Raw genomic sequence first — 26,230 nt, forward strand, 5'->3', positions numbered from 1 at the left:
TCATTTACAGAATTAATTTCCTATATTACAATTTGTAGTACGGTTACAGTCTATTGCGGAGAAACTACAACAGAAAGAAAAGTCACCTGTATATGTAAAACAAATGTATATTATTTGTTTGTTTATGTTTTTCTTTCAAATTATATCTATTTTGCCATAAATTAATTTATTAAACATTTTTGTGACCAACAATGTTAATTCTGACTGTACAGAATTATTTTGATGTTGTCATAGAATAGGAATACGTATTTGACAGTCTCCTAAAGATGACAAAGTGCAAGAACACATAACTTCCTCTTATCCCATTCTCTTTATGTAAATATTTGCCTAAACATACACGTGCATATCCAGTTTCCTAGTGAGTCTTGCTATTCCTGGAATGTACAGAAGTATTAGCGTAAGCAGACAGGTCAGAAGATCAAAGAGCTTTAGTTTTGTTGTGCTACATTTTAATGATTTTCTGAAATCTTGCAAAGACTCTGCTTGTGGGGTAAATATATGGTCATCACCATTTGATCATATTCATCCATCCATCCATTTTCCAACCTGCTGAATCCGAACACAGGGTCACGGGGGTCTGCTGGAGCCAATCCCAGCCAACACAGGGCACAAGGCAGGGAACCAATCCCGGGCAGGGTGCCAATCCACCGCAGGACACACACAAACACACACACACACACCAAGCACACGCTAGGGACAATTTAGGATCACCAATGCACCTAACCTGCATGTCTTTGGACTGTGGGAGGAAACCCACGCAGACACGGGGAGAACATGCAAACTCCACGCAGGGAGGACCCGGGAAGTGAACCCAGGTCTCCATACTGCGAGGCTGCAGCACTACCCACTGCGCCACCATGGTGCTGATCATATTCAACTTATATCAAATACTAACTTGCATAAAATATAGTTTTGCTTTAATAAGAAAGGTAATGCTACAGTATATTTAATGAAACCTAACAAGGAGAACTGACAACATATACTGTATAGCTGTTTTGCAGTTCTATACATTATTTATTTTTAAACTATTCACTACATTCAATCTGTGATGTTATAGAAAACATTAGATTCAAAGATTTTTAGATGCAATCTTTGGACTGTATAGAAATAGTATTTTAGAAGTTTTGTACGAAAAATAACAAAAGATTGTGATGGTTATTGTAGTAAGGCACATAGTAAAGCAATAAAAAAACTGAGAAGAATAGTTGGCATCATGCCACAAATAAAAGTGGTAAGTTATAATTAAAGGGTTGTTTAGTTTGACATGCTTCTCTATAACCAATTCATTGCACTTACTACTCCATATTAATTAGCAATTATACAGTATTATTAGATATTAAATTATTTTTAAATAATTAGTTGAGATTCTGAAAAATGTTTCACATACGGTATCTTGGTACATACTTTTGAAGAGCATCTATTACAAAGTTGTTAAAGAGTTTAGTTTTTACAGCAGTGGTTCTCAAACTGTGGGGTGGACCCCCCCTAGGGGGGCACGAAGTAACAAAAAGGGGGGGTGCGAAGATGTGAAAAAAAAGGAAAAAGAATCGAAAATATGAAAAGTACATCTATTGAAACCAAAACAAATTAACTTAAACTACATTCTGACACTAGAAAAATAAATATAGAGTTCGATAAATGTCGATAAAAGGTAAGTAGGTATAATAAAATATGCATCTATGATATATCATTAAATTAAAAATGAACAAATTGGTATTAAAACTGTTATGAAAACTCGGGTCGCAAATACTTAAAGACTGAGAAATGCTGTTTTACAGCAGAAAGATAAGTTGTTTTTTTCTTTTATTTTAAGTAATGCATGAATAAAAACCTGACTCAGAATTATTCTGGTGGCATTTTTATTAAAGATGCAATCCATTGAGTGCATTTTTTTGACTTACTTTTAATCCACAATCTTATATTTCAATACAGTTCAGCAGTTTTGAGTGTGCCCTTTCTTTCTTTCTTTCTTTCTCTTTCTTTCTTTCTTTCTTTCTTTCTTTCCCAGAGGGGAGCTGGGTGGTCTCATGGCCTCCAAACCCCTGCAGATTTTGTTTTTTTTTTTTTTGTTTTTCTTCAGCCATCTGGAGTTTTTTTTTTTGTTTCTTTTTTCTGTCCTCCTGGTCATCAGACGTTACTTTATTCTTTGTTATTTAGTATTGCCTAATCTTATTTTGATATTTCTATTTTTTTTATAAACTTTATAAAAAGTAAAAGTCCATGCATTCTGGGACTCTCCAGTAGTTTGGAAGTACTAATCCCTAATTTTTCTGCTGTTCTTTTTCTGGTGATTTGCGCCCCCCACCACCTGATTAGGGCACCGTGCAGTCCCTACATTGACGGATGGAAAGCCAGTGGTCCACGTGACCATCATCATCATCAGGTTCTTCCATGTGAAGCCTGTAAACCATGAGGACTGACTGAGATCATTGATGTTAGGTAGAATGCCCAGTGGGTGGCTGGGTGGTCTCTTGACCTGGGACCCCTGCAGATTTTGTTTTTTTCTTTTTGGTTTTTCTGTCCTCCCTGGCCATCGGACCTTACTTTTATTCTGTTTTAATTAGTGTTTCCTAATTTTACTTTTAGATTTTGTCTTTGTTTTTCTTTCTTTATCTTGTAAAGCACATTGAGCTGCACCATTTGTATGAATATGTGCTAAAGAAATAAATGTTGTTGTTGTTTCTTTCTTTCTTTCTTTGGAGGCTGGTAACATGTTGCAAAGCAAAGCTACCTTTTCAATGCTGGTTGTTTCGACACACTCTCCTAGTTAACTTGCACATACAAGTTAAAACACATTTCTCCGCGCCACCATAATGCATTCTTCATTTCATTTCCAACACAACTCACACAAATACATTTTATTTTCCTGCTCTTCTCCTTTTTCTCACAATTCTCCCCCTATGGAAAACTGCTGCTGCACCACACACTGCCACCTACTGGCTATTCCAAATCCATTAGTACATAAGGCTGCAAGACTTTACATTTCTTCTTACAAGAATATGTTTCCAATGCTGTCTTTTAAATAAATCCTACAATATCTTTTTATGTTGTTTAACTCCTGACCTTTGGAGAGAAATTGTCCAGGGTATGTATGAAGGAGTGGGGACTCAAGTTAAAAGTAGTGGTGGGGTAACAGACAATTCCACAGTTAGGGAAAATCTGGACCAGAGGTCTTCTGGAAGTCTTTACCTCTGTGATCTGTTTATGGATGTGTGGAGTCATGGTGTAAAAGACCAATCCCCCTGATGCAAGCTTTGTGCTGTTGACATTGTGTTGTGGAGCACCAGCAAGTTGGAAGAATGGAGAAGGGCTTTGGAAGACAGTGGGCTGAAGATAAATAGGAAGATGAAGACAGAATATATGAGGGGCAATGATGATTGGGGTACAGAGGTGAGCCTGCGAGGAGAGCCACTGAAAAGAGTGGATGTTTAAATATTTACGATCAGTGGTAGAATAAGATGGAAAACTAGAAGCAGGGATAACCCATAGAGTGCAGTGTGGATGGAGGACGAAGGTCTCAGAAGTGTTGTGAGAGCAAAGAATTAAGGCAGAGGTTAAAGGGGAGTATTTTAAGACAGTAACAACACCACCAATGAAGTAAAGAGCTGAGACATGAGCAGTAAGCAGCAGGAGATGAAGTGAGATGTAGCAGACATAAGAATGATTAGACGGATGTGTGGCGTTACAAAGAAGGACAGAATAAGAAATGAGACAATCAATCAGAGGGACAACAAAAAAGAAGAAATGGACAGGAAACAAGGATGAAGAGATATGGACATGATGAGGAGAGATGAGAAATATGTGGGCAAAAGAGTGATGGGAATGGAAGTGCAGGGCAGAAGAAAGCGAGGGAGACCAAAACAGAGGAAGATCTGAAGGAAAAGGGCTTGAATGGCAAGGAGGTGCTGGACCAAACTGTATGAAGAAGGTTGATCAAGAACATCAACCCCATATAGAAGAGGGAAAAGATGAAGAGGAAGAAGCAGCAGCTGCTGTGTCTTTTTATACAAACTAGTAGGTTTCAGTTTTATACTGCTCTATATTGCTAGCAGTCCTTATGGGTGCCAGTTTTTATTACTGCTCTGCACTTGTAGATATCTGGTATGCAATAACTGCTAAACCAAAGTTGTCAGTTCTTAAAGAACCCATGTGTGTATCACAAGTGACTGCTAAGCAAATTTTAAATCTTATTTTTCTCATGACCTTGTGCTATGAGAGGTGGGCCAGAAAACTCCAAAAATGGATCAATTACTGGGATGAGTAAAATTTAAAAAACAATTACCTGAGCAGTACTTACTCAAGCATGGACCTTCGATCCACAAACACCTTCCCATGTTCCTGCATCTTCTGGTGCCTTAATGAAAACATGCAGAACAGGATGAATAATGGTCACAACGACACAGTGAGGTTATAGAGAAGACCATCCTGAGCCTGAGGTCATCAATGGCCGTCTCCAGCCCACTTGCCTTGCTGATGTTTCCAGTCCATTGACACTTTCAGGCCGGTTCTTGTGCCGCGAGTAGCTGTGAATGGACTCTTCAATGGCTTTGTCTAGAAGGTCACTTAACTGTCCTTGCATCTGTTCCAGCAACTCTGCCTTCACATGCTGGATAGGAAATAAACAAAAAGTAGACTTGTTAAAAGCCTAAGAAGCCATGTTGAAATCTGCAACCTGTTTTTGTTTTTTAAATTTGTAGTAGCTCCACCACTGAATGCATGTGCACTCACTCATTGGCTGACTAATTGCAATGAAATTTTGTTTTTGGAGGATTCCAGATGACATTTCAAAATTATATATAAAGACTATTTGGGGTGCGGCACGGTGGTGCAGTGTTAGCGCTGCTGCCTCGCAGTTAGGAGACCTGGGTTCGCTTCCCGGGTCCTCCCTGCGTGAAGTTTGCATGGTGTCCCCGTGTCTGCGTGGATTTCCTTCGGGTGCTCCGGTTTCCTCCCACAGTCCAAAGACATGCAGGTTAGGTGGATTGGCAGTCCTAAATTGTCCCTAGTGTGAGCTTGGTGGGTTTGTGTGTGTGCCCTGCCCGGGTTTGTTCCTGCCTTGCACCCTGTGCTAGCTGGGATTGGCTCCAGCAGACCCCCATGACCCTGTAGTTAGTATATAGCAGGTTGGACAATGACTGACTGACTGACTATTTGGGGTGGGGGGATATTTTAAAAGCAGGCAAGCAACACCCCCAATGCAGAGGTAGTCATTAGCAAAAAAATATAAGTAACAAGGATTAATAAAATAACAATGGGAGGTCGAGCCTTTAGTTACAGGGTCCCAAAACTGTGGAATGGTCCGTCTGCTTATATAAGAGATGCCCCTTCAGTCTCACCCTTCAAATCCCGGCTGAAGACTCACTACTTCAGTTTAGCACACCCTGACTAGAGCTGCTGATTAGCTGTGTATAATGCATCTCAGTTGTTAGTCATTAGTACTAAAATATAAGTAATATTATATTTTTAATTTGTTACTACCACTCACCTACTCTGTTTCTCTTCTCAGAAATTCTCATATGGCACTTGGTGCCACTGCCCACCTGCCAAGTTGTTTGTCTGTCTATGGAAAAGTCATTTCAGGTAAAGGAGAACTGGAATCAGAACATCCGTGTGCTCAATCCAAAAAAAAAAAAAGCCAGCACTTGATTGGTCAAAATGGTTTGATGCATGGAGGACGGCCCAATCAGCAGAGAGCACCACTCCCTGAACTCCGCTTGTGTGCCAATGATGTACCTGTGTGATGCCCCAAGGTTTAAAACTGCACAAGGTTAATGGTTGAGAATTACACAAGTAACTGAAAAAATTAAAAAGATCTCCCCTTGACGTTCTCGTATTCTCAGATATGGGGATGGATATTTGAGAAGTAAACCATAAGACAATGATTCTATTTTTATATTATGTACTTTAAAGAACCATCAACAATAAATCAAATCAAATGGAAAATATATTGAACAATTCTTATAAAAATAAAGTTGAATAAATTGGACTCTGCGGCCGCATGAATTAAAGGTAAAGTACCACTTCCGGTTAGCGGAAATCACTCAAAATGTTGATAGAAATCTACATTTTGTATCTAATACTTGTGCGTAAAATTTGGTTGACCCAAGTGAAAGCATACTCAGGTTATCGTGTTTACACACACACACAGACAGAGACCTAATTCCATGTATTTTCGGACTCAGGAAGGTCTAAAACATCGAGATTCATCAAAATCTCGAAATGGAATTTTTAGGCGATTCCAATACTTTTTCTATACTTCATATATGAGAAAGTAAAAATGCAGTATTGCCATTCATGCCAGTTTCAACATAGAGAGCTGGCACCTTTTCTTGGCGTATGGGAGTACTGGTGTAGAATTACAGACCGCGTTCTGTTGTTTGTGTACCTCGATGACCATTGTAGTTACTGGATGAAGATGCTGCATGCATGTGCTGTAGTTTAAAAAAGTAAGTATGGTGCTGTTAAGTTCAGAATGAATTGAATTGTTACTGTACAATAAGCCACTGATAACTTTCAATAATTGTGACCACTCATCATTCAACACTGGCATCAGTGCTGCCAGCTCCACAGTTTTTTCACCAATTGGGCTCTTTTAAATCATCGTCCGCAGTGAAAAAAATGGACTTTCGCAGGTTGTGTTTTAAAAAACAGCAAAGTATTTTGGGCTGCTTTTCAACACGCCTCCAATGAATTTTTGCCATGTTTTTATTCATCTGGCACACCTTCCCTGCTATTTGCACACGTACAGTATATGTTGCTTACTGTTCTAAAATCTCAGAGCAGGAAAACGTGTCACGTGATTCTGTCTCTCGGAAATATGTCAGATGGCACCTCCCAATAACCCCCACTTTCAGTGTGTCATTTTGTTACCCTCAGGCATTGGGACATTTTTAGATAGATAGATAGATAGATAGATAGATAGATAGATAGATAGATAGATAGATAGATAGATAGATAGATAGATAGATAGATAGATAGATAGATAGATAGATAGATAGATAGATAGATAGATAGATAGATAGATAGATAGATAGATAGATAGATAGATAGATAGATAGATAGATAGATAGATAGATAGATAGATAGATAGATACTTTATTAATCCCAATGGGAAATTCACATTCTTCAGCAGCAGCATACTGATACAATAAATAATATTAAATTAAAGAATGATAATAATGCAGGTGAAAAACAGACAATAACTATGTATAATGTTAAATGTTAACATTTACCCCCCGGATGGAATTAAAGAGTCACATAGTTTGGGGGAGGAACGATTTCCTCAGTGTGTCTGTGGAGCAGGACAGTGACAGCAGTCTGTCTCTGAAGCTGCTCTTCTGTCTGGAGATGATACTATTAAGTGGATGCAGTGGATTCTCCATAATTGATAGGAGCCTGCTGAGCGCCCTTCGCTCTGCCACAGATGTTAAACTGTCCAGCTCCATGCCAACAATAGAGCTTGCCTTCCTCACCAGTTTGTCCAGGCGTGAGGCGTCTTTCCTCTTAATGCTGCCTCCCCAGCACACCACTGCGTAGAAGAGGGCGCTCGCCACAACTGTCTGATAGAACATCTGCAGCATCTTATTGCAGATGTTGAAGGACGCCAGCCTTCTAAGGTAGTATAACCAGCTCTGTCCTTTCTTGCACAGCGCATCAGTATTGGCAGTCCAGTCTAATTTATCATCCAGCTGCACTCCCAGATATTTATAGGTCTGCACCATCTGCACACAGTCACCTCTGATGATCACTGGGTCTATGAGGGGTGTGGGCCTCCTAAAATCCACCACCAGCTCTTTGGTTTTGCTGGTGTTCAGTTGTAGGTGGTTTGAGTCGCACCATTTAACAAAGTCATTGATTAGGTCCCTATACACCTCCTCCTGCCCATTCCTGATGCAGCCCACGATAGCAGTGTCATCAGCGAACTTTTGCACATGGCAGGACTCCGAGTTGTATTGGAAGTCTGATGTATATAGGCTGAACAGGACTGGAGAAAGTACAGTCCCCTGTGGCGCTCCTGTGTTGCTGACCACAATGTCAGACGTGCATTTCCCGATACGCACATACTGAGGTCTGTCTGTAAGGTAGTCCATGATCCATGCCACTAGGTATGAATCTACTCCCATCTCTGTCAGCTTGTCCCTGAGGAGCAGAGGTTGGATGGTGTTGAAGGTGCTAGAGAAGTCTAGAAACATAATTCTTACAGCACCACTGCCTCTGTCCTTGGGCTATACATTTTTCTAAAAACCCCGCCTGGCACATTTCTTGGCATATGGGTGAGTACTGGCAAATGTAACTCAAATCTGCACAGATTTGCATTTTCAATTAAATGTAAAAGTATGTAAGAGCTTGAAGCTCTTTAATCGAAATCATATATTGCCATCCATGAAAGGAGTAATGACAGTAATGTGGTGCCACTTTAAGCACAGATTTCAGAAGTACAAATGTCTACATAATATGCTGACTCAAAAACACCAGGAAAGAAGCTTAAGACCAAAATGTGCAAAGTTCATAACCAAAAAAACTCAATGCAGCCCATTGCCAAACCAGTTCAAAACCCCAAAATCTTGTTGAAAAAAAAAAAAAAAAAAAACAGTCCCCAAAAATTAATTTCCCTGAGAAAAAGAAGATGAAAACCTCACAGTTGTGTTTAAGAGGTTTATCTATCAACTTGGATAATTATGGAAGGAAACGGGCTGACCGCTATACAGCTGCACACCTCACGATACAAGTCGTGTGCTTCAGCTGATCATGCGAGTAACGGTAAACTTAACAGGGAAAATGTTGACACTCTTAAGAATCAAGGTGCCAGAGCGGTTCTCTAGAGTGATGCCATAGGGGAAAAAGGTTCGCCACAGACCCATCCACATGAAGGTTCAAGAAAGAACCATTGATTTACTTAGATCCCATAACATGCTCCATAACCACGACTGGATAGCAACAGATTTGTGAAAAACCAATGGGACGCGATCTTAAAAGGACTCTCGCTGCATACAGAGACACAGGATGGCTTTCTTAACCTGTTACTGTTCTGTCAGAACCAACTTCAGACACAAAGAAGCCTTCCCAGAATGAAATGGTGCTTTGTCAAGCAATAGAAACCACACCACCCAGTAAAGAACCATGAAAGGTCAACAGTTTATAGGCGATAGATAGATAGATAGATAGATAGATAGATAGATAGATAGATAGATAGATAGATAGATAGATAGATAGATAGATAGATAGATAGATAGATAGATAGATAGATAGATAGATAGATAGATAGATAGATAGATAGATAGATATGAAAGGCACTACATAATGGAGAGATAAACACAGTAGCTCTTATGTAGGCTTCACAGCGAGTGTCATGGCCTTGAGTCCCGTGTCCACTCATTGTCCATGTGGACTGTGCACCGTCTACACAAGTCAGCACAGTGTCATCCCCTGAGATCTTTGAGGGTTGAATTCTGTAAATTTTGTTGAATAAACCGAGAAACACTGCACTACAGTCCGACTGCTGTGTAGAATTTAATTATTAGTTGTATTTCTAAGCAAGGTATTCATATCACACCTCCTGTATACGTAAGGAAAGACTCACAAACCACAATTTCATTTTGCTTATTTATTATTGTTCATCTCTGGCTATTGTAGCCCAAACATATGCTACTAAGCACCTTCCGGTAAACTAGCAGGTATTTTGAACCCCTGCTCTGATCTGAATGAAGTGAATGAGTGTTAGCTCTGCATCAGTGAGTTGTACACAATCCCAGGTAGGAGAAGTATCAGTGTGGTCAACTCACCTCCATGTGTTTCCTCCAGTGCATTAAATTGCTTATGCTGTTGGTCTGCTCTGGGGTTCCTTCAGAAGTAAAACAAATGAATGAATTAGAACAATGAAGGACTGATTGACTGATTTTGTTATCATGTATACAGTGGTTTCAATGCGTATTCAGACCCGTTCACTTTCTGCACTCTTTATTGAGTTGTGAATTTCACTTTAAATGGATGCTTTTGACATTTTTGCCCATCAATCTACACCCATAACGACAAAGTAACAGCATGTTTTTCAGAAAGGTTTGCAGATTTATTAAAAATCAGAAACTGAAATCTCTCCCTTTGCTGTGGCCCTCCAAATTGTGCTTTGTGCTCAGGTGCCTTTACTTCTCCTTGAGATGTTTCTTGAACTTGATTGGAATCCACCTGTAGCAAACTTGACTTATCACTTTGAAAGGCACACGTGTACCTGTGTATAGAAAGTCCCACAATTGACATGTAAGCCAACTCATGAAGTCCAAGGGACTCTCTGCGGACCCCCAAAGTCAAATTGGGGTGAGGCACAGACCAGGGCAAAAGGACAAAGCCATTTGTAAAGCTTTGAGTGTTCCCAGAACAACAGAATCCTCAAAAACTGGGAAATGGAAGATGTTTGAAGCTACAAGGACTCTTCCAAACTAGTACAGATGGTTGAATAATTGCAGGGTGTGTCCCAAAAGCGTTGGGATATGAATGGGGTCACCCCTTTTCATTCTCAAATCATACAACTCAAAATCAGTGCTCAAGGGCTTCGTTGAAGTGTTTGGCTCAGTCATAGGAAGCTCGGTCTTTACACCAAGTTCATGTCCAAATGAGATGCCGACATCAGGAGGGGTTACGTTACCTCAAGGGGCGTCTCCTCACTCCTGCTGAGGACATAAAAGACGAGGCGGTTAGTGACAGATCCCCCTCTCACCCCTCCATTGGGGTATTGTGTATCTGTAGTGAGAAGGGAAAGTGTTCCAGTGACGCACATGTGTGACACTAAGTAGCCAGACAACAGGGGCCTTGGTCAGGGAGGTGATCAAGAACCCAATGGTCACTCTAACAGAGCTTCAGAAATACTCTGCTGAAATGGGAGAACCTGTTGGAAGAATAATCATCTCAGCAGCACAACACTTGTAAACTCAATCACAAGTAAGTAGTCACCTTCTCCATTACACACCAAGCTAATGTGCTTCCACCTGTGACCCATTGTAATCCTTCTGATTCGCTCAGCTAGTCCCGGAGCATTCCAGTGCTTGGTAGTGAGCTGAAAGCAATCGACTATGGCTGGCAAGGAGCTGTCAAAAGATATCCGAGATGAAGCTGTGGACTGGCACAAGTGAAATGATGGATTCAAAAAGTATTTCAAAGGCTTTATCACTCCCTGTGAGCACAGTAAAGTCCATAATCAAGACATGGAAAGTGTGTTTGGTACTACTAGGACCCTCCCGGGTATCAGGCCGTCCCTCCAAACTGGATGGAAGAGTGAAGAGGAAACTGGTCAGAGAGGCAACCAAGAGGCCAATGGGCATCTTTGAAAGGACTTTAGGGCAAAAAGTGGTCATTCTGTGCATGTGATGACACAAGTGCTCCACAAATGTGGATTTTGTGGGAGGTTTGCAAGAAAAAAAGCCAATCCTCAAGAAAGTCTCGTTGGAGCTTTACCAAAATGCACCGTGAAAATTCTGAGGCCAAGTGGAGAAAGGTGTTATGGTCAGATGAGACCAAAATTGAACTAACTGGCCTCAACACCAAATGGTACAAATGGAGGAAAGCCAACGCAGCTCACCATCCAAAACACACACAGACCTAAAGTATAGCATGGAGGTGGTTGCATCCTGCTGTAGGGGTCTTCCTCTGCAGCAGGGACTGGGGAACTTGTCAGGGTAGAAGGAAAAATGGATGGGGCAAAATATTGTCAAGCCATTTCACATTGTTATAATAGTTATATTAAAACCTGTTGTGTTAAATTGGTTACAAGTAAATTTACTTACTGTATAGCATTTTATGAATGCAGTAAATATACCGTACATTGTTAATGAACCTAATACACATAGCCGTTTATAGATGTGTATGTTGTCAGTGAAGGTGTTACTGTGATATTGCAATATAAGATTGTGTTAAAAAGTCAAATGAGCATAAACAAATTAAATTGTTGGATTGTGAATGTAAAGAAACTATTCTAGTTTTAAGTCAGGGGTGTTGTGGCCATGTTTTGTGAATGGGACTGAACTGAAGTGATTTTATTGATACCTGAAGTATGTTCTTTTAAACAAGAATAAATCCTCCTGTTTGAAGCCAACGCCAGCTCAATGCGTGTGCTCTCTCTATTCTTATCGCAGTTTCTAAATACTGGCTAGACGGAAGAACTGCAGCTCTCCGACACTGAATGTTGCAGGGGTAACAATAAGAACAGCAATGGTTTGATGTTTAAGAATCCGGGAGAAGTGCCTAAAACCAGTTTGGCAAGTGATTCTCTGCAGGACTCTCTCAATCAACCCCCACAGGAAAGCCAGACCACCTAGCTGGCAAGCATCATCTGAACACCTGGGGGCAGGTGTGAAAGGTAATGTGTGCCCCCATTTGCCTGAAGTATGGTTGTTTGGGATTGGCTTTGAATCAAAGGCCATTCTGTAGCACGGCACCCTATTGGTGTAAGGATTTGGGCAAAGAATGTATAAATTCACTTGCTTTACCCCTCCCTCCCTACCTACCTCTCTCTCTCTCTCTCTCTCTTTCTTTCTCTCTCTCGCACCATCATAAGGAAGGAGCATCTCACACATCATGGACTGAAAAGAAGACCACACAGGGAAGCACAACTCGGCAGCCATATTGAGACAGGCATGCGGCCTGTTCTGAAGAAAACCATAAAATGATGATGTGACTAGAAACATTTAAAGTAACTAACAAGTGTGATGCCTGAAACTATATATCAGCATTTATCAGGTTGTATGGTTGCCAATATTCATAGGTACTTTGCTTATTATTATTATTATCTCTCTATTACAACAAAAAAATCTTGGGAAGAGAGACGAGACGAGATGTGACTTTCTCAGAGAGAGACATTCATATCCCGTGAGATGAGACTTTGTGCTAAGAGATTTAACCATGCCCAGGGCCGGAACTAAAAGACAAAGAGTAGAACGTTGTAAAAGAATTCAAAAACATTGGCACGATACACATACAGAGCAGGTCAGAGATAATGGAAGTACTAAAATTCGAAAGTCTCAAAAAAATGATAGTAAAAAGATCGCCTTAGCATAAAGAAACGGAAATTATTACTCAGTGAAATAACGGAACAGCGAAAAGAGATCGAATCTATTTGTTCGGAATTAAACCTTACGTTGGAGACTTTTAGATCGTCTAATTTGTATTGCCATCAGGGAAAAGTAGTGTTACTTCCCAATGAAGAGGCATATTCGCGAGAATTAAAAGATTTGTTGTTTGGTGAAAGTGAAATCCCGCGAGAGAAAATTTCAAGCCCTGTGAGACAAGACTTTATACAAAGAGATTTGGAAATTGCTCACATCTAAAACAATTTACAACCACACACACGGTTCAATCATTTCTCATTTGTGTGAATGCTATTGTCAGACACACTTTGTGTAGAGAGAAAGAAACGATATTCACTCACGGGCAGTTATACGTTGCATTGTTGCGATGTAATTCCAAACACGTAATCAAAATTCAATGTGATATTGACGAAAAGGTAAAAGCAAAAAGAGATTGAATATATGGACATACTGTAGGTGATATGACAGAAATATGGAGATATTGTTTGGCTTTAAACAAAAGTCGGAGACTTGTAGATCAACAAATTTGTGTTGCCATCAGACAAAAATAGCGTTTCTTCACAATGAAGAGGCGTATCCACGAGAATTAAAAGATTTGTTTTTTGGTGAAAGTGAAATCCACATACGCGAGTGTGGCTGAGTTACTTTGTTTTGTTGTGAACATTCTCAAAACTATTTTTTTTTATACTGAAATTCTTCTGTTTTATATATATTGTGAATTTTGTTTAATGTGAATGTAATCATTGTATCTGTTGTATATAGTTCCTATTTGTCTGTTGTAGCAGGGGGGGCTTTAATTAATGTAACACCCATAGGACGCACATGTGACGTACAGCAGACTCCTGGCAAAAGCTGGAGGACGCTTGAGAGCATCTACAGAAAAGAATGGCAGAAAAATCCAAAAATCCAGATGTGTGTAGCTTGTCACATCAAACCCAAGAAGACTCCAGACCTGAATGGATACCAAAGTTCTGAATACTTCTGTCAATGGGATATTTCAGTTTTTTATATTTAATAAATTGGCATAAAATGTCTAAAATCCACTTTTCACTTTGTCATTCTGAGGTATTGAGAGTTGCTTGATGAGAGGAAAATGAAATGATTTTAGCACAAGGCCGCAACATAATATAATAATTTGTAGGTGGAGTGGTGTCTCTCAGGCTAAGGATCTACGCCGGTATACGGAAGGTTGCAGGTTCGAATTTCAAAGGTGATCCTGCTCTGCTGAGCCCTTGAGCAAAGCCCTTAACCTGCAATTGCTCCAGGTGCGCTGCACAATGGCTGACCCTGCGCTCTGACAACCAAGGGGTATGCATAAATTAACACATTCCTAATAGAAGAAATTGTATAAGGTGAAATAATAAAGAATAATAATGAAATGCAAAAAAAAAGTGAAGGGATCTGAAGGCTTTCTGGGTGTACCGCAGTTCCTTTCATAATGATCATCATCCATAGGCGCTCTTCCTGGGGAAAAAATAGCCGAAGTGTTTCTGTAGCATCAAAATAATAAACCAAGGAAAATATAATCAAAGGCAGCTAGGACTGGGATACATTCATGCCTTTGGCTCAGTACATCACCCATTAACTCCACGCCAGATCTTTCTCTCAGCTCTGAGCTCAACGTCCTCTCGCTCTGTGACTCTTCACACATCCACCTGATCCTTCCCATCTCTGTTCTTTCCACTTGCATCGGCCATATCTAACTCACAAACTGCCTACTACTCCTCAAACAGCTTTCATAAAGACTCTCTTTAGAAGTCAGAATAGAGGACACATTCTAGAATGTTTTTCTACCCATCTCTCACCGTTGCTATCACTGCCGTGTTTACATGATGTACAGTGCATCTGGAAAGTATTCACAGCGCATCACTTTTTCCACCTTTTGTTATGTTACAGCCTTATTCCAAAATGGATTAAATTCATTTTTTTCCTCAGAATTCTGCACACAACACCCCATAATGACAACATGAAAAAAGTTTACTTGAGGTTTTTGCAAATTTATTAAAAATAAAAAAACTGAGAAATCCCATGTACATAAGTATTCACAGCCTTTGCTCAATACTTTGTCGATGCACCTTTGGCAGCAATTCCAGCCTCAAGTCTTTTTGAATATGATGCCACAAGCTTGGCACACCTATCCTTGGCCAGTTTCGCCCATTCCTCTTTGCAGCACCTCTCAAGCTCCATCAGGTTGGATGGGAAGCGTCGGTGCACAGCCATTTTAAGATCTCTCCAGAGATGTTCAATCGGATTCAAGTCTGGGCTCTGGCTTGGCCACTCAAGGACATTCACAGAGTTGTCCTGAAGCCACTCCTTTGATATCTTGGCTGTGTGCTTAGGGTCGTTGTCCTGCTGAAAGATGAACCGTCGCCCCAGTCTGAGGTCAAGAGCGCTCTGGAGCAGGTTTTCATCCAGGATGTCTCTGTACATTGCTGCAGTCATCTTTCCCTTTATCCTGACTAGTCTCCCAGTCCCTGCCGCTGAAAAACATCCCCACAGCATGATGCTGCCACCACCATGCTTCACTGTAGGGATGGTGCCAGGTTTCCTCCAAATGTGACGCCTGGCATTCACACCAAAGAGTTCAATCTTTGTCTCATCAGACCAGAGAATTTTCTTTCTCATGGTCTGAGAGTCCTTCAGGTGCCTTTTGGCAAACTCCAGGCGGCTGCCATGTGCCTTTTACTAAGGAGTGGCTTCCGTCTGGCCACTCTACCGTACAGGCCTGATTGGTGGATTGCTGCAGAGATGGTTGTCCTTCTGAAAGGTTCTCCTCTCTCCACAGAGGACCTCTGGAGCTCTGACAGAGTGATCATTGGGTTCTTGGTCACCTCCCTGACTAAGACCCTTCTCCACCGATCGCTCAGTTTAGATGGCCGGCCAGCACTAGGAAGAGTCCTGGTGGTTTCGAACTTCTTCCACTTACGGATGATGGAGGCCACTGTGCTCATTGGGACCTTCAAAGCAGCAGAAATTTTTCTGTAACCTTCCCCAGATTTGTGCCTCGAGACAATCCTGTCTCGGAGGTCTACAGACAATTCCTTTGACTTCATGCTTGGTTTGTGCTCTGACATGAACTGTCAACTGTGCCTTTCTAAATCATGTCCAATCGACTGAATTTACCACAGGTGGACTCCCAATTAAGCTGCAGAAACATCTCAAGGATGATCAGGGGACACAGGATGCACCTGAGCTCAATTTTGAGCTTCATGGCAAAGGCTGTGGATACTTATGTACATGTGCTTTCTCAATTTTTTTATTTTTAATAAATTTGCAAAAAACTCAAGTAAACTTTTTTCACGTTGTCATTATGGGGTGTTGTGTGTAGAATTCTGAGGAAAAAAATGAATTTAATCCATTTTGGAATAAGGCTGTAACATAACAAAATGTGGAGAAAGTGATGCACTGTGAATACTTTCCGGATACACTGTAGGTGCCAAGGTGGATGGACAGGCATACCGGCCAGGCTGGTTGATGGGCAGAGACAGATGGTCTATCCGGGACAATCCAAAAGAGGATATCAGGCAAGATGGCTCCCTCACCTGCCTTTCACCTTTCACCCTCTCCTTTACAATTCTCTGGCCACACTAGCAATCCCAATGCACATAAGTCCCAAAATCACTTCCAAAAATACAGACTAGAGAGGAAAATCCCATCAAAAGCCCCAGCTAGATACAAAAAGGGCCACGCAGAATCGTTATAAAATAAAAGATGATCATAAAAATGCAAAACATGTACACGGAACTCCATAAAGTATACAAACACAAAGTCAAAAAAAAAAAACTGAACAACATTGTCAGAAATCCAGAAAAGGGAAAACAAAAATCACAAAGCACAGTAGAGCGCAAGAAAACTGACCAGCTCTCTAGTGCATTCAAAATAAACCACAAGGGACTATGGGAGACCACCGAGATTTATAGGGTGGAGAAGAGTACCTGGGGGTGATTGGCAGGTGGCCCCACCCACAAAGCACATTCAAACATAACAAAGGCAGCTTACAGACATGGAGAAGATCACAAATAAAGAATGATACACATGATCAACATAAATAAAGCATCAAGAATGAACAAAAGAGACGTAAAACGTGAACGTGGGATGTGACAACCGTCTCCCTGTGATCTGCACCTCTGCCAAACTCACTTCCTAACTTCAGACTCATTTTATTATGGCAGTGAGTGACTAACATTTACTTTGGCTTCCTCCATAAAATCCCATCCATTCTTAGCGGCAACCCTACCAAAATCCCAATTCCTATTGGTTGCCCTGAAAACAAGGAGCCTAATCTTCCATGTCAACATGTGGAGTGCCAATCCTCTGCACAAGCAGTACAATGCCACATGTGCCTCTGCTGCCATCTACTGGCGTGGAGGACTCCCCCCCAGTTTTTTGAAGGCATTTCTCTAGATTTGCCAACCTCCAACTATCCCCCTTTGCACTTGGCTTATAAAGGGGGGCTCATTACCCACTGGCGTGGCTTACTGATACATGTGGCTCCTTATCCCATGGCAAGCCCTTGCAAACCTAATAAACCATCACAGTATACTTTATAGATGCATTGTGATATTCACCCACAGCACGTAGTACACTTGCACACAACATTTTCTTGCCACTCAGATGCCTTTAAAGCCATAATTTGTATTTACATTTAACTGAACGTTCAATTTCTTGCATCTTTAAATCACACTACTTACTGCTCAGGGTGGGTTCTTCGTTCATCACAGTGCTGTCGCGCTTCACGTTCCTGCGCCGGAGATTCCTGCTGGTGTCATCGTCAGCCATCTCTGTTAGTAGCTGTGAGAAAAGAAAAAAGGCATCACTTGCTGGTCTTCACACCCACCACCAGGCCATTGGTTCAAGGCTGGCATTGCACTAAATCAGAATGGCTGCCCTCTTTGTGTTGTTGACAGAGCCAAGGAGCTGCTCATTTTGAAGGACCTTGGCATGTTTATTCTGGCTTTGGGAACTGAGCATGGCCATGGGGAATGTACAACGTCTATTTTATTAAGTATATGATGAGGTGCACTGATGAGCGCCATTATGAGGCACGTCACAAAACTACCCGCTTACAAAACAGAAAATAATTTACATAACACACTGTGAGGGATTGCCGGCCATACAGTCCGGCCAATACCCCCAGGCCGCCAGATGGAGCCCTCCCTGCAACATGGAGGTGCCCCGAATTCCAGCAGGGCCCCATGGACCTTGGAGTTTTAATGCACAGCCCTGCTGGCTACCATGTGGGTCGCCAGGAGTCGCTGCAGGGAGGCCCAGGGATTTATGCTTTCCGTATAGCCCAGAAGTATTTCCAAGTCACGGGAACGGAAGAAATGATATACTTCTGGGCTGAAGAAAAAGAGAAGTTTTTACCTGACCCGGAAGTGATAGAAAGTCACATGGACTGAGGGACAGAACCACTTCCGGGTCAAGGATTATAAAAGGATTGTGGGAAATCCCAGACATGTAGCTGAGCTGGGAGGAAGGGTGGCAACGCGTCTGGGAGTGTAGGATTGTATTGATTGTTTATTTGAGATTATTGATTTATTAAGTATTGTGGTGTGGAGGGTGCTTTGTGCACAGTTATTATTATAATAAATTCATTTTGGACTTTTATCTGTTGTCTGACGTCTGCTCTGAGGGTTCAAGGGGTCAACAGTGCCTCTATTATCACAACACCTAAATAAAAGATATAAATCAAAGGCACCATCAGACGTCCTGCCATCTAATCTGCTTGAGAAGTTCCAAAAGGCACTAAAAATGGTGTATGTGGCAGTTGCCCTTGCGGAGTCAGCTAACCATTGGCGTCAGAGGAATGGAAACAAAAAGTTAGAGCAATGAAACCCAACTCGAGTTAGACGCCATGGTCAGATTCTAGCTAACCTGCCAGCCTTTAACATCTCAAGCTCCTTTAGAAAAATGGTTCTCGCTTATGGAGACATGTTGTTCTGGCGGTGGGCAGCCATTTGAATCCTCGCCAAAGTTTCATTTTGGTTGAAAATAAAAATATTTTCTAAATGCAACCAGCGCTTATTTCTCCTCCATAAACTGAAACTATTTAAAGTAAACAAGGACCTCATGTTGTCCTTCTATCGTAGTATGATCCAGTCTGCGATCACTTTCAGTTTCATTGCCTGGTTTAATAGTCTGACAAACCAAAACTCAAAAAAGCTCCAGCAGATTCCGAAGTATGCAGCTAAAGTTATTGGGGCTGATGTAGATGATTTGACTAGTGTGTGTCAGAGGGCAATGCTAAAGAAACTGGAAATCATCTCAACTGATGACAGTCATCCATTACATGTAGAACTAAACTTCAGTAAATCAGGAAGGATAGTCGCTTTGAAAACCCACACAAATCGCTCCAGAAACTCCTTTCTTCCTAGTGCCATACGACTTTTCAATAAGAAATATCGGAGATAATGTTTAAGGTTTTGATATACAGGGTGGCCCACAAAAAAGTAGCCCGCCTTCCTGCCAGAGTGGCGCGCCGAGTGAATCCTTCCCCGTAGCACCTTGTCAACCCAACCCTTCCACCGAGTTTATTGGGGGATGCCGCGTTGGCGTCTGGTGTGCTGTGTCTGGAACTCGGATTGTGGGTCCCATATTTTTTTGAGACAACAGTGAACACCAACGTGTACATGAGAATTTTTGAGGAATTTTACGGACAGTTGACGCTGGAAGAACGCAAGTACGCCTTCTTCCAACAGGACGGCGCGACTTGTCACACATCACATGTGTCACTGGCACGAATTCGGGAGGCATTTACAGAAGACAGGATTGTCACCAAAGGATTGTGGCCACCGAGATCGCCAGACTTAACAACATGTGACTTTTATCTGTGGGGCAATTTGAAGGGAAAAGTGTACGCTAATAACCCGAGAACTTTACAGCAGTTGAAAGACAATATTCGTAATGCAATTCAGAGCATTGGTGCCCCAGAGTTGCGTCGCGTATATGACAACATGTTAAGGCGCGCCCAAAACTGCATTGACGCACAAGGGGATCATTTCCAGCACTTTCTGTAAAGAGTGAGTAAAGATTTTGGCATTTCAAGTTCTTTCTTTCTTTACGGAAGGCCGCCAGTAATACTATAGTAACGCGGGCTACTTTTTCGTGGGCCACCCTGTATATCCTGTTACCTTTTTTTTTTTTTTGGTATAAATATGTTTTATCTAACTGCCTTACCTTAAACTTTCTTATTTCTATTTGTCTGTTTTATTTCATTCTGTCTGTTACCTGTTATTTGATGCAACTGAGAAGGCAAATTTCATGTTTTCCTGTGTAAACATGACTAAATAAAGAAACCTAAACCTAAACCTAAACCTATCTCAAGATCATTTCAATTCCAAACTTTAGTGCCCCTCAGTGGCCTCCAGCATCATTACACCTCTGACCCTTGCCTTCTATTCAGTACTTACCTGCTTCCTTTATTTTTAACCTGGAAATGCTAAGATATGTCAGGAGAAGGTGGTCATGGGTAAAGTATCTGAAAGGTGGGCACAGAAACTCCCTGAGACATGACTACTTTGCTTGTAATTTTATGAAGCTGAACTTACACACCCCAACCCCATGTTTTCAGCCAAGCCCCTATCCAGTAGAAGGACATTTCAATGCAGGATGAGAAGGACGCACTCATTTAACACTCACATCGTCTTTGGGTCAAACGTGACCCCGTTTTGTGTTTGAAATCAGTGAAAGCCTCATTCATTTAATTTACTCAGGATGAAACTTTGTGACTTTTCCTACAATTCCCCAAGTTAACAAAAAGTTAAACATCCCATAATTTGTACCTTAACCTTGCCATGCCTTTCAGGTCAGTTTTGACCCACCATTGGGTTTTCTGCTGCATTTAGGGTAGTTTGGCTGCTCGCCTCCCATTAAAACATCCATCCATCCATTATCCAACCCGCTGAATCCGAACACAGGGTCACGGGGGTCTGCTGGAGCCAATCCCAGCCAACACAGGGCACAAGGCAGGAACCAATCCCGGGCAGGGTGCCAACCCACTGCAGGACACACACAAACACACCCACACACCACGCACACACTAGGGCCAATTTAGAATTGCCAATCCACCTAACCAGCATGTCTTTGGACTGTGGGAGGAAACCCACGCAGACACGGGGAGAACATGCAAACTCCACACAGGGAGGACCTGGGAAGCGAACCCAGGTCCCCAGATCTCCCAACTGCAAGGCAGCAGCGCTACCCACTGCGCCACTGTGCCGCCCTCCATTAAAACATCCTCAAATAAATCTTAGACATAATTTTAAAAAAAGCAAAAAAAAAAAGTTTGTATGAAAAAGTTTCCAAACCCTGTGGCGTGGCAATGGATTGGGCAGCTTGGGGGGCCCACTCGGGCCTATAGATTTGTAAAAAGTTTTTCACATCCATCCATCCATTTTCCAACCCGCTGAATCCGAACACAGGGTCACGGGGGTCTGCTGGAGCCAATCCCAGCCAACACAGGGCACAAGGCAGGAAACAATCCTGGGCAGGGTGCCAACCCACCGCAGGACACACACAAACACACCCACACACCAACCACACACTAGGGCCAATTTAGAATCGCCAATCCACCTAACCTGCATGTCTTTGGACTGTGGGAGGAAACCGGAGCCCCCGGAGGAAACCCACGCACACACGGGGAGAACATGCAAACTCCACGCAGGGAGGACCCGGGAATCGAACCCAGGTCTTTCACAGCTTAACTAAAACAGCAGTTTCACAGTCTCAATGCAGTGGCTTCAACCTTCAATGTCTTGTTACCATCAACCTCGATGGCTGATGACAAATTGTACCCGGTCGTCGATCTTCTCGTTGAACGCTATAACACCAACATTTCACCGCCGTTTTCTGCTCAATTGTCATTTCATGCGTGTTTTCAAGCCATCCTGTCAACCAAGTCGACTGTTTTCAAAGTAGCTGAACTGTTGCTGATAGATCACTGTGTACCGTCGTCTACTTCCAGTGACATTTGCACAGCTTACATGTTACTGCTGACTACGCCAGTGACTGTTGCTGCGAGTGAACGATTGTCCTCCAAGTTAAAACTCATCAAAAACGACCTCAGAAGCGTTATGTCACAAGACAGACTTAGTGGCTTGGCTGTACTCTCAATCGAAAACAAGCGTGTCAGACAACTTGACATTTGTGCAACAGAAGGTACGCAAGCGAGTATTTTAAGGTACTAGTCAGTGGCGGCTCGTAGCTAAAATTAGTGGGGGTGATGCTCCAGAAAATTTTTAGCCTTTTTTTAAAATTGTGTAAAAGGAAACAAACATGTATAAAAAGAAAATGTATTCAGAAACCGAAAAAAAATTAATCAAATAGAATAGCTGGAAGCAGGATAATAATCTAATTTTACACTTTATGACATTCAAGAATATGGTACATGGTTTTTAAACACAACACACGCGGAGTAAATAAAAAAAAAAACACTGCCTTCCACCAGCACGCCAGGGTCGGCACTGCGGGAGCGACGGTCGCTCTCTCTCTACGTCGCAGCCTCACGTGCAGCTTCCTATGTGCGCATGCGCACAACAGCCAAACACCACGCCGCTGCTACTGTGAATCGCACAGTTCCATACAAACATTTTTGTATCTTTTTCATAAACTGGGGGATGGCTACTGACATTAAGCTTAAGAATTATATATTGTGCAAGTATAAAGAAAGAATGTAAGAAAAAAGGACTCATTATATTAAATGTTATCGATAATATCAAGTAGAAATAGGGGGTGCTGCAGTTCCACAGTGCTTATACGCGAGCCGCCACTGGTACTAGTGATATTAGAAGTGATAGGATTTGTGACTTGTCAGTCAGTTCTACTTTTGTAAGCTTTAACAGTTTGACAAATCTGTAATCTGTTTTATCGTGTACCTTAGTATGGCTTACTGTGCATTAGTATTACAATCATGAGGATTTGTGAGCGTCACCACTTTATGATGTCCATTTTCTCCGAACTTGTGTAAAACAGGTCGATTGTGTAGTAGTATCCTGTCAGCGGGTGTTGTCGTTTTAATTGTTACAAATTGAAACTGTTTCATTTTATAGCACAGAACTTTCTAGCTTATGTTACATTTTAATCATCTTCCTTCACAAAGTTGTCTTAGAAAAGCAAACGGGTCCACATTTTATGTATATTTATGTACTAGTCCTACGACTACCCACACCTCCCACATTCCAGTCCCACAATTTACTTTATATTTGCTAACTGACAGTGATCTGATAGTGTCGCGGCCATGGACACCACTGCCCAGCCAGTCCCTAGGATTTTAAATTACTAACCGTTGTGCTAGACAGGAGGGGCCCACCTCAGAGCGCGGGACAGGGGCCTTCAGTAAGCTAGCTACGCCACTGTTTCCAAATGTCATATTTTTGTACAGTTGCTACACATTTTGAACGCTGCCATGTCCGTTGGGTCAATTTTGACCCGCCATATACTTTCACGGATTTTGCTCTTCATTTTGGGTGGTTTTCGTTGACATTCTAAATGGCATCTTTACAGCTCATAAATGTAAAGGGTTTTAGTAAAGTAACCTAATTTTATAATAAAGGTAAAACATTTATATTACTGCACAGCTGCTACACATTGTGGCAAGTGGCTGGGGATGGTACCCAGCTGAGACGACTGGAAGGACCAGAAGAGGGACTACGCCTCCTCCGGACCACGAGAGGGCAGCCGCCCTGGATGGTATGGGGACCACGAGAACAAAGCTTGGAAGCTCAACCCTATAGGGGCCCGTGGTCACCCCGATGCCTGTGGAGCCCTGGCCCTCAGCATTTCCACCACACCCGGAAGTGCTGGGGGGAAGAAGACCAGGGACACCTAGAGTGCTTCCGGCTGGCGATCATTGGGAGGCACCTGGAGCATGTCCAGGGGGAGATAAAAGGGGCCACCTCCCTCCATTCGAGAGCTGGAGTCGGGAGTGTAGAAGGACAGAGCTCAGAGGAGAGGCGGTGAAGAAGGCATTGTGATTGAGAGGCCTGAACTTTGGGGTTATTGGTGCTGCAGCACTGGGTTGTGTGTGCTTTGGACATTGTAAATATTGTAAATAAACATGCGTGGGTTTAAACAACGATGTCTACCTGTCTGTGTCCAGGCTGTTCCCCACAACATTCTGAACACAGTCATGTCCCTTGGACAGCTTTGACCCACTATTGATTTTCCATCGGATTTTGCTCACCACCCATAAAACCATCCTAAATGTCATCTGTTCTAAAGGTTAGGATCATTGGTATTACTGGTTAAGATGGTCAATCGATAGAAACTTGGTTTGTAATGAAATATGTGTTGTCCAGGGCACCAAAAAGGGGGAGCAAGAATCTGGTCAAAAAAGACCAATAAGGCACAGCATTGAGTTAGCACTGAGCGGGCTAACATAAAGAAGTACCCCATCCATAAAATTCCCTACCTATCACGTATAAGGCTATGCCCATCCACATGGGCAAAAGATCTTTAGATATTTATGTTTTGGTGTAGCCATATTAAGAACAGACCTGTTCTTCATAAGACGATGCCAATCCAGAACAACACACCCATCTTATATATAAACGTCTACGCATAGAAGTCTGTCTGTCTGTCTGTCTGTCTGTCTGTCTGTCTGTCTGTCTGTCTGTCTGTCTGTCTGTCTGGCCCAGAAGTGCAAGGGTACAGCAGGAAGCTCAAAAAAATCGACTCCATCACCAAAGTGAAACTGCCGACAAGAGAGAAGCTTACACAAGCGAGGCGAGTACATTGGCAAAACAAAACCTCCAAGGAGCTGCTAATACACAACCGATGCCAGAAGTGCCAGAATCCACGGTTTCTAGGAGCCCGGGCTTTTAACAGCACAGGCTTACACGACTAGTGTAGTGTAAGGACATGTCCATCCAGAATGAGGACTCATCCTCCTCTTAAAGGGCATGCACATAAAAATAAGGACACCCCCATTGTTAGTGCCATGATAGATGGACTGATTTCCAGACCAGGATGGAAGCTGATTCCTTGGTAGAAAGGGAGCCCACAATAGGATGGACTGGTGACGTAACTGGGTCAGAAGCACAGAGGGTGTCTGCTTCCCAGGGTCACGTGTTCCTCCCTCCCAGTACACAGGATGGCAGCATCCCAGTAGTTGGACACTCATATGAATACCTGCAGGGAAGGTTGCAAATTGCAGTCCCATGGAATAGCCCTGTCGGGGTACATGGGTACCACCAGGGGTTGGGAGCTGCAGGGGATCATTATACCCTCTTTGAAGATCTTCTACCTGACTCTGAAGAGCTTCCAGCGTGAAATGCTGTAGTATTCTCAGGTCTGGTGTCATAGGCGCTTTTGATCCTGCCTCAGTAGTTGGAGTTGGGTGAAGGTGGATAGACTATGTTAGAGATGTGGAAGGAGAACAAAAAACTTATTACTTCATTGTGCAGCCTGAAACGAAGGAGACTGGAAACTTATGAAGGTATTGTGTGGAATAAACATCTTGTGTTTGAACCCACAACTGTATTGTGTAGTTATGTGCTGCTACACCCCTGGTGGTCACACCATCTAATGCAGGAACATGCTCAATAAGTACAGGGATATGTGGCTAGTAATGAGGCCTCCTGGGGTCTGTCTGCGTTATGATGGCACCGTACACTATTGCCTGTATTCACATGGACCCCCTCTCAGTTAGTTATTTTGAATTTACAGATGTACCACAAAATCATGTGCCTGAGACAAACTGGTGTCTGTACATTGGCCTATTATGAGCGAGTGCATCCAGTGATGGCCGTCTAAGCCAGGCTCCTAATGCTGCCACATCAAATATTTGTTGAAATTTCTGACCAAATGACATCTGTTTTCGCCCATTTCCTGATCTAGGAAGCTGGAGCCTTTACGTGTTCACTTAGCAGACACTTTTATCCAGTCTGGGGACTGTCTTGACACAAGTGTCACAGAGCAAGTTCCAAAATTGATCATCACAATTGAAGAGCTCTAAACCAAACAGAACAACACAGCACTAGTTCATCTGTCCTTCGCTACAAGAACCACTCAAAGCCATCATTAGGCACATAGTGACAGAATAAGAGAGTCCTCAGATGCATCTTTGACACTCTCAGGGTCTTAACTGTTTGGACAGGGGTGGGCAGCATGATCCACAAGTGAGAAGCGATATGTGAAAAGAGCCTGGACTGAGATTT

At 42.3% G+C, this 26,230-nt stretch overlaps 1 protein-coding gene across 1 annotated transcript in view; it reads right to left on the bottom strand.

The window, feature by feature from the left end:
• The window catches only part of LOC114649085 (sterol O-acyltransferase 2-like), a 93,447-nt gene that overhangs the window by 54,757 nt on the left and 12,460 nt on the right, over window positions 1-26,230 (bottom strand). The window contains exons 2-5 of the mRNA XM_028798513.2: window positions 17,765-17,864; window positions 9,783-9,841; window positions 4,467-4,606; window positions 4,298-4,354 (exon numbers count right to left, since the gene is read on the bottom strand). Coding sequence (XP_028654346.1) covers window positions 4,298-4,354; window positions 4,467-4,606; window positions 9,783-9,841; window positions 17,765-17,852 — 344 coding nt within the window. The 5' untranslated portion in view covers window positions 17,853-17,864. The remainder of the gene's footprint in view (window positions 1-4,297; window positions 4,355-4,466; window positions 4,607-9,782; window positions 9,842-17,764; window positions 17,865-26,230) is intronic.

The sequence above is a fragment of the Erpetoichthys calabaricus genome, chromosome 3 (genome assembly GCF_900747795.2).
Source record: "Erpetoichthys calabaricus chromosome 3, fErpCal1.3, whole genome shotgun sequence".
Classification (NCBI taxonomy): Eukaryota; Metazoa; Chordata; class Cladistia; order Polypteriformes; family Polypteridae; genus Erpetoichthys; species Erpetoichthys calabaricus.